Below are 13,961 nucleotides of genomic sequence, written 5' to 3'. Positions count from 1 at the left end.
TCACCACAACTAGAGAACACCCTCGTGCAGCAACGAAGACCCAATGCAGCCAAAAAAAAAAAAAAAAAAAGAATAAAAATATTTAAAAAAAAGAAAATCATTTAGCAATAAAAAAAGAATGAGCAACTGATAAATGCTGAAAAAATTATGCTGAGTGAAGGAAGCCAGTCAAAAAGACCACATATTGTATCGTTCCATTTATATGAAATGCCCCCACAATGGGCATATCCATAGAAATAGAAAGCAGATTAGTGGTTGGAAATGGTGGGGGAGGGGTGGGATGGGAAGTAACTCTTAATGGGTACAGGGTTTCTTTTGGGGGTGATGAAAATGTTCTAAAATTGATAGTGGTAATGGCTGGAAAACTCTTAAATGTTAAATGGGGGAATTTTATGGTATACAGTTTTATCTCAGTAAAGCTTTTAAATGAGAAAACATTTCATTGAAACTGAGTAATCTGAAAGATTTGCTTCCCAAATTGTTTTATTCAGCATGGTTTATTGTCTTAGGTTGAAAGGTTAGGTTACGTAAAAAAGAGATTTTGTAACTAAAATTAAAGTGGGCTCTTTTGTTTATTTTTCAGGGTTTTTGTTTTGTTTTTTGGTTTGAAGCAGAGATAATGCAATTGTGATTTTGCTTGGCCTTATTCCCTTAATTCACGTAACCTATTTTTTTTTTTTTTTTTTTGGCTGCGTTGGGTCTTTGTTGCTGTGCGCGGGCTTCCTCTAGTTGCGGCGAGCAGGGGCTACTCTTCGTGGTGGTGTGCAGGCTTCTCATTGCGGTGGCTTCTCTTGTTGCCGAGCACAGGCTCTAGGCACGCGGGCTTCAGTAGTTGCAGCACACGGGCTCAGTAGTTGTGGCTTGCGGTTCTAGAGCGCAGGCTCAGTAGTCATGGCGCACGGGCTTAGTTGCTCCACAACATGTGGGATCTTCCTGGACCAGGGATTAAACCCATGTCCCCTGCATTGGCAGGTGGATTCTTAACCACTGTGCCACCAGGGATGTGCTGTAACCTATTTTTTTAATATTATTCTTCGAGTTTAATTCTTGATCAAATGAATGCATAAATAAAAATGGAAGTAATACTTCTTGTCTATTTCAGATACAAGATGGCACTGCAATAGATCGTGTCCTGAGCTGTGGTCTACTTTGTGGTAATTGTTGTTTTATGTGTTGCAGGGAAGGAGACTGGTGGGAAGCAAGATCAATTGCTACAGGAAAGAATGGCTATATCCCTAGCAATTATGTAGCCCCTGCAGATTCCATTCAGGCAGAAGAGTATGGCACTGCTTCATATTTTATTAATTATTTTGATTTTTAAAATGTCTTAATGCACATTCTACTTAGCCACAACTTTACACACACACAATTACATACCAGTCTTAATACAGCCAATGTATCGTATTAATAGGAGATGTTACTTGAAAATTAATAATTAATGCCATAGTATTTGCTTACAGTAGGATCATAAATGAATCTGCATTTATAATACTGCATTATGCCTAGTCCCTAGCCTTTATTTTTTCACTTTAAAATAATTGCATTAACCCTTTTTATATTCTGCAGACTCTTTCACTTCAAAAATTTATCCTCCGTTGATGTTATTGTATCAGTGTTAACTTCTTGACTTAGGTGCTTGCTCCATGGCTATGGAGAGAGAGTATCTTTGTCTTTTAGGATGTACACACTGAAGCATTTAGAGGTAATGATTCAGCATATTTGCAACTATCATTCAGTTCAGAAGGAAATACACACACCCACACAAACATACACACACACAGGGAAAGAGAGAATGTGACAAATCAAAATTAACAGGAAAGCTGGATGGAGGGTATATGGGAGTTCTATGTACCATTCTTACAACTTTCAAAAAGTTAAAGTTCACCTTCAGTGACATATTACAGGCATACTCGGAGATATTGTGGATTTGGTTCTAGGCAGCCATAATAAAGCAAATATTGCAGTAAAGTGACTTGGTTTCCCAGTGCATATAAAAGTTATGGTTACACTACAGTGTAGTCTGTTAAGTGTGCAACAGTCTATGTCTAAAAAAACAATGCACATACCTTAACTAAAAATACTTTATTGCTAAAAAATGCTAACCATTGTCTGAGCGTTCAGCAAGCCGTAGTTGTTTTGCTGTAGAGGGTCCTGCCTCCATGTTGGTGGCTGCTGATGGGAGTGGTGGCTGCTGAAGGCTGGGGTGGCCATGGCAGTTTCTTAAAATAAATCAACAACGAAGTTTGCCACATTGATCGACTCTTCCTTTGACTCAGAGAAAGGAACACTTAGAGACCACTGTAGGGTTATTACTTGGCCTAATTTCAACATTGTGTATCTCAGGGAGTTGGGAGGCATGAGGAGAGGGAGTTGGGGAAACAGCCAGTTGGTGGAGCAGTCAGATCACACACAACATTTATCAGTTAAGTTTGCTGTCTTATGTGGAAGAAAATGTTTGAAATACTGCAAGACTTAGCAAAATGTGACACAGAGACGTGAAGTTATTAGCAAATGCCATTGGAAAAATAACTCTGATAGACTTGCTTGACCAGGGTTGCCACAAACCTACAATTTTTAAAAAGACTCAGTAAAGCAAAACACAATAAGATGAGGTATGCCTGTACTTTTATGTCAAAGCAGGTTTATCTGGGATCCATAAATAATACATCATCTTCATATCACAGCACTTAACCCAGCATCCTGCACATAGTAGCTGCTCTATCAATATTAGTTTGCTTTTTATTAGTGATGTGTAATTTGTCTCCATAACTCTGTTCTGCTTTGGCCCTTGTTACTTTCCATTTTGTCCTTTGGTCTTTCTTCTCCACTATTCTGTGGCTCCTCCTCAGCCAAAATTGCATTTTTATTCACAAAACTGTATTAAATAAACCCACACTAATTTAGAGTCCCTAATAATTTGGATATGGTTTACTTGCATCTTACTGAATACAAATGATCACACTGTTAACAGAGAACCACTTTTACTCTTCCTACTATAATCTTAATATTTTCATCTGTCATTGACTAAAAGGCTGTCATTGTTGCCTTTCTTTCTGTATTTACGGTTCCTGTGACTGCCAGGTGGAGTTGAAGAGACATGTTGAGTAGTTAATACATGAAAATACTATGACAGAATATATTCTGATAGTAATACTTGTAATATTCTTATTTAAGAAAGATCTTTCATTCTGTTTTACTGTATTTTAAAGCTGTGTTCTATTCTTTGCCATCCTCCCTATCCCACTCCATTCTTACTAATATCTATGTATAATTTTTCTGATGCTTATTACATCCTTCTAACTCAGAACACTGCTCATTTTTTTTTTTTCCAGATGGTATTTTGGCAAAATGGGGAGAAAAGATGCTGAAAGATTACTTCTGAATCCTGGGAATCAACGAGGTATTTTCTTAGTAAGAGAGAGTGAAACTACTAAAGGTATGAATATTGTTAATATAAGTATAAAAATTTTCTTGGGCAGTATTTTAAGAAAGGTATAGTAGAAGTGTTCATTTTCCCTTCTAGGTGCTTATTCCCTCTCTATTCGTGATTGGGATGAGGTAAGGGGTGACAATGTGAAACACTACAAAATTAGGAAACTTGACAATGGTGGATACTATATCACAACCAGAGCACAATTTGATACTCTGCAGAAATTGGTAAAACACTATACAGGTACGTGAATATTTCAGAGGTGAAAATTATTTCCTCATGTTCAATTTTATGAGGACAGCATTCATGTCTTCATGTCTCTTAAGGTCTAGCATGCTACTTTATACACAGTATGTGCCCAGTGTATTTTAGTTTTAAAATGAGGAACAGATAATACTTACTATTGAGTTGCGTTCTTTTTTTGGCTGCGTTGGGTCTTCGTTGCTGCACGTGGGCTTTCTCTAGTTGCGGCGAGCGGGGGCTACTCTTCATTGTGGTGTGCGGGCTTCTCATTGTGGTGGCTTCTCTAGAGCGGGCTCTAGAGTGCAGGGTCAGTAGTTGTGGTGCACGGGCTTAGTTGCCCCACAGCATGTGGGATCTTCCCGGACCAGGGATCGAACACGAGTCGCCTGCATTGACAGGCGGATTCTTAACCACTGCACCACCAGGGAAGTCCCTGAGTTGGGTTCTTGGATGATGTGCTAAATCAGACTATCATCATTTGTGTCCTTATATCTTACTGGCACAGTGTTTGTTTACATCGGAGTTCCATTTCATAACAGCTAAATACCAAATAGATGTGACAATAAATAAAAAAGCAAAAATTTTATTTCGGGACACTTTCTAAGTAGGTAAAACTAAACACTTAAGTAAGAAGCTGTAGCATATGTCCTTTTGGGTTACGTTCCTCAGCATGGGCTGAACCACATAAGACTTCCTAAAGTGTAAATCCAATGAAATTTGATCTGAAGATGCATTTTTCTTTTCATGGAAAATTCAGTTATAGCAACTGTAGACATTCATCAGTCTTTCAAGGACCTTTGAAAGGTATTCAGTATTAGAGTCTTCTCTCTCAAAATTTTTAATCTCCAGTTTAATACATGAATGAATCTGAAAGTCTTTAAATGTTTAATACTAGGGGAGGGGAAGCTTCCATGACGATTTCTTCTTCAGTGACAGCTAACTGCAAATTAAGTCTGTCAAGTCAATCACCAGTCTTGACACTGATAAAACATGTTACCAAGTAGTGTCATCAGTTGTAATTGGATGTGATGTGGATGTTGAGAATGGAAGGGAACACGTCATATTTACCATAAGAAAGATTGTCTAAGCAGGATTCACAAGTCAAGCCATTATAAATTTGGGATTTACTGTTTTTGTGTCTCCTTTATTTGAAGATCAGTCCTCTAAGTAAAGAAGTTTTCCTTGATTTTCGGTGTGCTTCTTATGCTTGTGGTTTTTACTTTATTTTATTTATTTATTTAAAAATTTATTTATTTATTTTTGGCTGTGTTGGGTCTTCGTTGCTGCTCATGGGCTTTCTCTAGTTGTGGAGAGCGGGGGCTACTCTTCATTGCAGTGCACGGGCTTCTCATTGCAGGGGCTTCTCTTGTTGCAGACCATGGGCTCTAGGCATGCAGGCTTCAGTAGTTGTGGCATGTGGTCTCAGTAGTTGTGGCACGCGGGCTCTAGAGCACAGGGTCAGTAGTTGTAGCGCACAGGCTTAGTTGCTCTGCGGCATGTGGGATCTTCCCGGACCAGGGATCGAACCTGTGTCCCCTGCATTAGCAGGCGGATTCTTAATCGCTGCGCCACCAGGGAAGTCCCTCGCTTGTGGTTTTTAGAAATAATAGTTAATGGTAACATTCTCTTTGGGAAGAATAAATAATAACTTTTAAAATGTACTTAATAAAATGTTTCACTTCTTGTATGTTTTGTTTCTTTTATGCAACTCCCTTTTTGTGTTTATGCTTTTGTAATAAAACTGATAGAACATTGTTTTTATTTCCTATAACTTAAACTTTTAAAAACACTGGTACAACTATATGTACCTTAATTTTTGTAAGTTATTCATTTTACAGTGTAGTTTATTCATTTATCTAGAACATGCTGATGGTTTATGCCATAAGTTAACAACTGTGTGTCCAACTGTGAAACCCCAGACTCAAGGTCTAGCAAAAGATGCTTGGGAAATCCCTCGAGAATCTTTGCGACTGGAGGTTAAACTAGGACAAGGATGTTTTGGTGAAGTATGGATGGGTAAGGAGCCTGAACTTTTGTTTTTTGTCATTGTTTAACCATAGATTAAAATGCCCCAGTTTATGATAAGATATGTTGAAATATTTAAGGTTACTGCTGCTCATTGAAGTTTGTTGTAAATCTCTTAAAATATAGGTTAAAATAGTGAAATGTGGGTTGTTTCTCTAGGAACATGGAATGGAACCACAAAAGTAGCAATCAAAACACTAAAACCAGGTACAATGATGCCAGAAGCTTTTCTTCAAGAGGCTCAGATAATGAAAAAGTTAAGACATGATAAACTTGTTCCACTATATGCTGTTGTTTCTGAAGAGCCAATTTACATTGTCACTGAATTTATGTCAAAAGGTATGTGTATGTTAGTATCTCATGGGGTATTCATGTTATTAATAAATTTTAAGTCTTCATCTCTATTTTTATGCATACAGATTTTTACTGTATTTTCTAACTTAAGATTTTTTATGTAGACATGTGAAAAGAGAAAACCTGACATTTTGTTTAATGAAATTAGCTCCAGTTATTCCAAAGGATAGTACAGAGTTTAAAAAGGAAATAAGGCACTGAATTTATTTTGAAAGTAAATAGTCCTTCATTGCATTTGACTAAAGTCAGTGGAATAGCTGGGAAGGTGAAAAAGAAAAAAAGTATTCACACTAGTTGATTTAAAATAATGCAATCAGAAAGCTATTTATATCTTTAGTACTAAAGCAAAGAAATCAGGTAAAGTTAAGAAAATTAACTTTATCTAGTTTTAATATAATCTCACTCAGGAGTCCTAGAAACTGCTTTTTTCCACTACTGTCAAGTGAAATTTCTCCGTTTCCCCAAACCCCAGACCCCAAGGTGTGGGATCTTCAGTAACAGGGTTGGTTAGGGCCAGGGAAAGGAGAAGGGAAGGCTGTCGCTCTTCTTTTTCCCTTTGCTGATGATGCATTAGAAGAGGAACTAGTAAGTCACCAAATATGCTTGCTGACAGGCCTGCTTTTTATCCTCTTGAATTTTATCTCCTTTTTTTAGTCTTAATGAGTCACTAATCTGCAGTTAAAGCCACTGATGGAGTCATCCCTCACCATTTGTCCATCTTGGTCAGTGATGTAGTTCCATCTAGTGGTGACAGGACCAACTACAAGCTACACATTGACCATAAGAAAATATTCCCCCCCAAAAGAAACAGAAAAACCAAAAGTTAAGAATTGACATAGCCTACTAATTGAGAGCCAAAACATTACGTAAAGCTCCCAAAGCACATGGCACTTTTGGCAAAGAATCTCTACTTCAAACAATTGCCAAATATTCCATGTCAGAGTATATTAGATGAACTAGAAGGGAGAAAAGGGACAAGGAGAAAGTTTAAATCAGGATATTGATAGCATAAGAATATAGTGGAGATCAAAGCTAATGGTCTGTTTAGCTTTGTATATTGATTTCAAGAAGTATTTAATTGGGGAATATGGTAGAAGTCTATGTTGTCAGATTGCTGGGTTAGGATGATTTCTAGATGGGAGGTTTAGAATACAAGATCACAAATGCCCCTTCTAGTTTATTTTTTAATTTTTTTTAAAGTATAATTTCCATTTTATTGTCTTTCCAGGGGACAGTATTTCTTTAGTCTTTAAGGACTTGGCGCCTTACATGGGCTTTGGTGGAGGTCATGGGGCAGCACCCGCAGGTCTAAATCGGGGTGGAGGTGTTCGTTCCTTCTGGGCTTCCCGGGAACGATTCCTGACTACCTTGCTGTGAATGGCACAACTCACGCAGTAGTGCAGTTTCACATACAGCTTGGGAAGCACACAGGCGTCGAAAACACTTGCTTCGGAAATGTCCCTGACGGCTGCGGCCTCTACGATGTTCCGAATGACGAGGTTCTTAAGTGGCCTTATCCTTGGGCACGCATCGGGCACAGTTGGTGCAGCGAATAGGCTGCACTTGGCCGCAGCCCTTTTTGGGACGACCATTATTCCTTCCTTTCTTGGTCATCTTTGAAGCGAGGAGGCGAGGGAGAGGCCCTTCTAGTTTTAAACTCTGTAATTCCCCATCTTGCTATTCAGGCACTTAGAACTTGGCCCTCCATAATCTATCCAAACTCATTGCCTCGTGTGTTCTCTTTATAATCAGAATACTCTAGAAATTGTTAACAATTAAAATGTATTGAATGCTTCTAATATATAAACAGTGTGCCAGTATTACAAGGTATCAAAGAAATAAAGCCATCTAACTTACATTGAATTAGGAGAGAAAAGACCTAACCCGATGAGTTAATTTTCAGTATAAAAGTAAATAACAGCTCGCTATAAACAAACAAGTTCAAAGCATAATGGATTTCTAGGTGTTTTGACACATTCAGTAAGTAACGTAGAAATTGAAGAGATAACATAGGTTGGAATAAAATGAGAAATATCAGAAAAGACAAGCCTTGAACTACCCTTTAATATGAAGGACACGAATAAGTAAAGTGAAGGGTACCAGTGTTTTTCTGCAGAGCTATGAGGAAATGGGGAACAAAACCATGGGTAGTGGAAAGTATAGAAGGTAACTGGTTGGCAATAAGGCCAGAGAGGTATATGAGACAAACTTAAGGACTGCTCTGAATTGGTTTCATAATTACTTATCAAGTACATGCTCTCTCTGCCATGAATGAGCTTCAGAGGGTCAAGTGAACTTCCTCTGAAGTTCTCTGTCAATCTTTGCACAGTTATGTGTGTTTTTCTAGAGAGAGAGTCCATAGACTCTCTCATTCATCAGATTCTCAAAATAACCCATGACCAAAAAAAGGTTAAGGACCCACTGATATGATCCAAAATGCTCTGATAAATGGATATAAGAAACTTTTAAGGGAGGGGGGATTTGCTGTAATTAGTTAAAGATCAGAAAAAAAGAATTGTCAAAATAACACACATTCCAGTCCTGGATTTCTGTACTCTGCAGCCTTTGCACTGTTTTAGCAATTATCATTACACTGAATGATATTTTACATAGTGGATTGATCATGGCTCCTTATCTAGATTCTAAATCCCAAAACAAAGAACTGTAGCTTTTACTTCTTTCTGTATATTCAGCATTGTCATGCAGAGTATTTATATAACATCAGTCTGTCTTGCAGGCTAAGAAAAAGAAGTGTTCCTTCCTCTGTTTAAGGACAGTTAAATCCTTCCTTTCATTTAAAAAGAAAACCCTCTCTTGGTCCCAACATCTGCTTTTCACCGACTTCTCTTTACCTTTTGCTTCCCTTCACAGCCAAGATTCTTTTTTTTTTTTTTTTTTAATTTATTTTATTTATTTATTTTGGGCTGCATTGGGTCTTCGTTGCTGTGCATGGGCTTTCTCTAGTTGCGGCGAGTGAGGGCTACTCTGTTGCGGTGCGTGGGCTTCTCATTGCGGTGGCTTCCTTTGTTGGGGAGCGCAGGCTCTAGGCGCGTGGGCTTCAGTAGTTGTGGCTCGTGGGCTCTAGAGTGCAGGCTCAGTAGTTGTGGTGCATGGGCTTAGTTGCTCTGCGGCATGTGGGATCTTCCGGGACCAGGGCTTGAACCCCTGTCCCCCTGCGTTGGCAGGTGGATTCTTAACCACTGCACCACCAGGGAAGCCCCAAGATTCTTTAAAGAACAGACAATATTACATCTTTACTTCCTAACTAGCCATTTTACTCTTTTTAAATTACAGAATGTTTCAAACATACAAAGAATACCGTAACACCCATGTCCCTACCATCCAAATTTAACTGTTTACATTTTGCCATATTTGCTTCAGATCTTTCTACTAAGGAAACAACACATTAAAGATCTAACTGAATCCTTGTTTTTACCCCTCATTGAGCCCATTCCCTTCAGAGGTAACCTCAGTTTTGAAGTTGTTGCTTTTCCCATCTCTGTTTTTCATGTTGATATACTTTTACTCATATATAGTTACCTATTAACAGTATTTGTATGTTTTTAAATTACATAAATTTAACCAGCTTTATTTTCGTTCAACATTACGTGCTTGAGATTTATTCATGTGGTTAAGGGAAGATCTCATTTGTGTACTTTTAACTATTGAATGAAATTCTGTATGAGTATTCCATTGTTTATTCATTCCTTTCCCAATGAACATTTAGGTTGCTTTTAGTTTGCACCATCACAGACAGCGCTGCAGTGAATATTCTTGTACTTGCCGTTTTTGGAAAGGGGAAGAGACTCTGGAACATCAGGGGCGGCAGCAGTAGCATCACCTGGACACTTGTTAGAAACACAGACTCTGGCAGTGAGGCCCCGCAGTCTTCACTCTCCCACCCCCTTATGTAATAATAGTCCATTGCGTGCTGTTAATTCCATTTATTAAGTGTCTCTGGAAATGTTCCTCTTCTCATTCTTTCCTAGACTATTGCAGGAACTTTTAAACTTACTCCTTTTATGCAGTTTTAGTCCAATTTCATTCATCAAATCGGAGTAATTGCTTTTCAACATAAATCTGATCATATTGCTTCTCAGTATAAAACTTCATATAAAAAAGATAAAAGTCCATTTATGCATTGCCTTCTGTGTTCTGACTCCTGCAGCCTCTTTCTCATCAGTTCCCATCTTTGTGCCCGTGTTCTTGCATAGGAAGGACCGTTTTCAGTTCCTTGAACTTACTGTGCCGTTTCATGAATTACTGCCTTTGTACTAGTTATTCTCTCTTCCTGGAATTCCCTCTCTGCTCTCATTCTTCTTCAAGATGCATCTCCTCTGTGAAGCCTTTCCTGATTTCTCCATAGAATTAACCAGATCCATCGTGTCTCCACTGTAGTTTTTACAGTAACTTTTATAACACCTACTGGACAATATTTATTTGTGTACATATAGTTTCTAGATCTATATACTATACTTTCGTATAGTATTTTAAGATCTTATTTATCTTTGTATCTTCTATGCCTTTTACAGTGCCTCACGTGTAGTAGACCCTCAATAAGTATTTGAAAGGGCAGATAAATGGACAAACACAGTAACATGTCCTCCCTGCCATAGACGGACCAGAGGAAAAGAGATATTCCCTGACTTTGAATCTCTATAAATGAAGAGACTAAGTCATGACTATGCCTTGCTTCACAGTCCTGTCAACATGGAAAGGGTTTTCTTTGCCTTGCCTTGTTTTTTGTTTTATTTTACTTTTATTTTGAAGTACTTTTAAACTTATAGAAAAGTTGCAAAAATAATACAAAGAATTCCCATGTATGTTTCAGCCAGATTCACCAATTGCTGTATATATGTATGAATAAATGTGAGGGTTTTTTCCTGAACCATTTGAGAGTACATTGCAGACATTATGCTCGCTTTACTGCTAAATACTTCAGTTTGTCTACTAAAGACAAGAACATTGTCTTACATAACCAGAGTACAATGATCAAATTCAAGAAATGTAACATGGATACAATTTTGTTGCCTAAAATGCAGTTCATATTCAGATTTCACCGATCGTCCCAGTGATGATTATAGCAATTTCCCCCCGATCTGGTATCCAGCCCGTGGTCATGCGTTGCTTTTAGTCATCCATCTCTTTAGTCTCCTTTAATCTGGAGCAGTCCTTAGCTTTTCTTGTCTTTCATAACATTGTTATTTTTTTTAAGAGAACAAAGTTGTTTTATAAAATGTGCCTTAATTTGGGTTTGTCTGATATTTTCTCTTGATTAATAAATTCAGGTACATGGTAAGTTTTTAACCTGTAATAGAATAGCAATTAGACGTTTTCTTTCCAGCCTTTATCTCTGCTGTAATGCATAGTACTTTGCTGTTGCATGGTATCTTCTGCTAAAATTGAGAGAAGTTGGTTGTACTAACACTTCACATCAACTCTTTTATTTAGCCATCTAGCTTTAGTTTCAAGTACCCCAAGATGTCCTCAAGTTGTCTGAGCTCTTGTTACAGATTGACTTAAAAATATAAGTATCTAATACTACTTTTTGACTAAAAATTGGACTGATTTTGATCAAAGCAAACAAGGAAAGAATGTCTATAATCTGGTGAGATGATTGCACTTTCCCTTTTTTTTTCATGTTATCAGAAGTTTTAAAAAATTCAGTTTAGGGCCCTCTTCTAGAATCTTAAAGATAATTATTCAGAAATTCCAAAGCTGTAAAAAATATTGAAGAATAAAAAGCTGAAGTTTTGTATTGTCATATGATTTGTTTGGAGGTAGGGGAATGTTTGTTGCAATTCTGATTTAAGATTTGCTTATTTTTCATGAATGTCTTGCTGTCTGTTACAGGGAGCTTATTAGATTTCCTGAAGGAGGGAGATGGAAAGTACTTGAAGCTCCCACAACTGGTTGACATGGCTGCTCAGGTACTTGTGTGTTTATACATGTGTCCATTTGAATTGCAAGTGTACATTAAAAATGTAAACTAATCTTAGTAGATACTATTGTTCAAATAGTGAAATCATGGGATTTTAGAGCTGGGAGGAACATTACAGGTAATCCAGTCTGATCTCCGTGTGTTACAGATACTGTAGTATCTTGAGGACCCAGGTATCTAAAAGTCATATAACTTATTAGTATTAGAATCAGGTAACTCCCAGTACAGTGCTGTCCTGTATCATATGGCCTTTCAGAAACATATGCATCCACAAATATAAAATCTATATGTATTTATATTTCAGTAGATAAATTTTAAGACAATGAATGATCACTATTCCAAAGAAAATATTAGAAATCTAAAGTGTATGCTGCAAAAGGCCCTGAACAAAGCTGGGAGTGGGGTGCCGTAGATAGGCAGATATTAAGCAACATAGAATCATACTGATCCTACCAGGATAGAAGGTTGGAAAGTAATATACCTAAAATAATTAATAATATTGGTCTTTAAATAAATAAATAAAGATAAAGTATATGCTGAATTTCTTGTTTAATATAGTCCAAAACAAGAAATAAGATGGCAATATACAGTTAAAGATGGGATAGTTTTACTATTCTGGATTTTTGTTTTTAAACATAAATGAAAACTATTAAAAGTTATATTCAGATGTGTGGTAGGTATTCAAGGGGCCTTTTATTGGCTTTGATTGACACATTGGGTCTAAGACTCCTCTCTCAGTGAGTGTCCAGATGTCCATGGGATCTAGCAATTTAGAGAAACTTTATACCAAGAAACCGTACCTGTGAGACTTTGGCATATGTCAAGCCTCGTCCACACACCTGAGCTCAAGGCTCTGAGCCCCTTTATACTAGGGGCCCGCAGACTGTTTCTGGAAAGGGCCAGGTAAATGGTTCAGGCTTTGTGGGCCTTTCTCCTACTCCCCTATCCCCTCTCCTTCTCTCCTTCCTTCTCTCTCCCTCTCTCCCTCCTTATCCTCCTCTCCCTCCCCCTCCATTAAAAGGTTTTCTGTTCTTCTTATTATCTGCTAGACTATGCCCTGTTACCATCATCTCTTTTGAAGATACATGATTCTTCAGCGATCTGACTTAACATTAACCAGAATTGTCCTCTCCCTCCTTCCCTTTGTATCATATATGTTTTTTTCTTCCCAAGATTGCTGATGGTATGGCATATATTGAAAGAATGAACTATATTCATCGAGATCTTCGGGCTGCTAACATTCTTGTAGGAGAAAACCTTGTGTGCAAAATAGCAGATTTTGGCTTAGCAAGGTTAATTGAAGACAATGAGTATACAGCTAGACAAGGTAAAATGACTTTTTAATAAACTCTTGTAACCTCATTTTCGATGGGTATTTCTTACCATTCTTTTGAATATACAGGGTTTTACAGAATAAGAAGAACAGCTCTCGGTCTGCTCAGAAGAGTCATAGAAACATTAGCAACTGTACTCCAATAAAAAAGGAAAAGAAAAAAAAAAAGAGTCATAAAAACATTGATTTTTATTCATAAAATTATACACGGTGCATAGTACTGTGGCTTTCTGATAGTTATTTCCCCCAAGGAAGAATCTGACTGTGGGTGTTCTTTGCATTATAAATATAGCAAGCAGTATTCTCCTCTTCACACTTCCTTTGGCATGCCAACAAATAAGAAACATTTTAAAATAACTTTTGTAACAAACTTCAGAACCATCCAATTTTTACTACACTAAGGACTAGGAGCTAATATCTTAAGAAATATCATACAACTTTATAAAGGCTTTGGAAACCATTTCCATGCCAGATTTACAATAATTCTTTATTATATATAAAATTGTAGTAAATGAAAACACTTATAAGATTGACACTGTAAACAGTGAGGGAGGGGAGCTTACAGAAATTAACACAGGTCAGTTCTTTTATTTGGTGTCTATCTCTCTGAGCTCTCATTCGGTACACATTTAAAG

The 13,961-nt window shown here is 37.4% G+C and overlaps 1 protein-coding gene, 1 long non-coding RNA gene and 1 pseudogene across 6 annotated transcripts in view; 1 reads left to right on the top strand and 2 right to left on the bottom strand.

Moving 5' to 3' along the window:
* LOC130704669 (uncharacterized) overlaps window positions 1-13,961 on the bottom strand; it is a 44,035-nt gene that overhangs the window by 13,441 nt on the left and 16,633 nt on the right. The gene's annotated exons all lie outside the window — the stretch shown is intronic.
* The window catches only part of YES1 (YES proto-oncogene 1, Src family tyrosine kinase), a 77,791-nt gene that overhangs the window by 57,880 nt on the left and 5,950 nt on the right, over window positions 1-13,961 (top strand). For all 5 annotated transcript variants that reach the window (XM_057527232.1, XM_057527231.1, XM_057527229.1 and 2 more), the window contains exons 4-10: window positions 1,180-1,278; window positions 3,333-3,436; window positions 3,524-3,673; window positions 5,534-5,689; window positions 5,858-6,037; window positions 11,906-11,982; window positions 13,167-13,320. In XM_057527232.1, the coding sequence (XP_057383215.1) occupies window positions 1,180-1,278; window positions 3,333-3,436; window positions 3,524-3,673; window positions 5,534-5,689; window positions 5,858-6,037; window positions 11,906-11,982; window positions 13,167-13,320 (920 nt within the window). The remainder of the gene's footprint in view (window positions 1-1,179; window positions 1,279-3,332; window positions 3,437-3,523; window positions 3,674-5,533; window positions 5,690-5,857; window positions 6,038-11,905; window positions 11,983-13,166; window positions 13,321-13,961) is intronic.
* LOC103007335 (40S ribosomal protein S26-like) lies at window positions 7,318-7,666 on the bottom strand (annotated as a pseudogene).

Source organism: Balaenoptera acutorostrata, chromosome 13, assembly GCF_949987535.1.
Source record: "Balaenoptera acutorostrata chromosome 13, mBalAcu1.1, whole genome shotgun sequence".
NCBI classification, from domain to species: domain Eukaryota; kingdom Metazoa; phylum Chordata; class Mammalia; order Artiodactyla; family Balaenopteridae; genus Balaenoptera; species Balaenoptera acutorostrata.
This window is presented reverse-complemented; position numbering and strand designations above follow the sequence as displayed.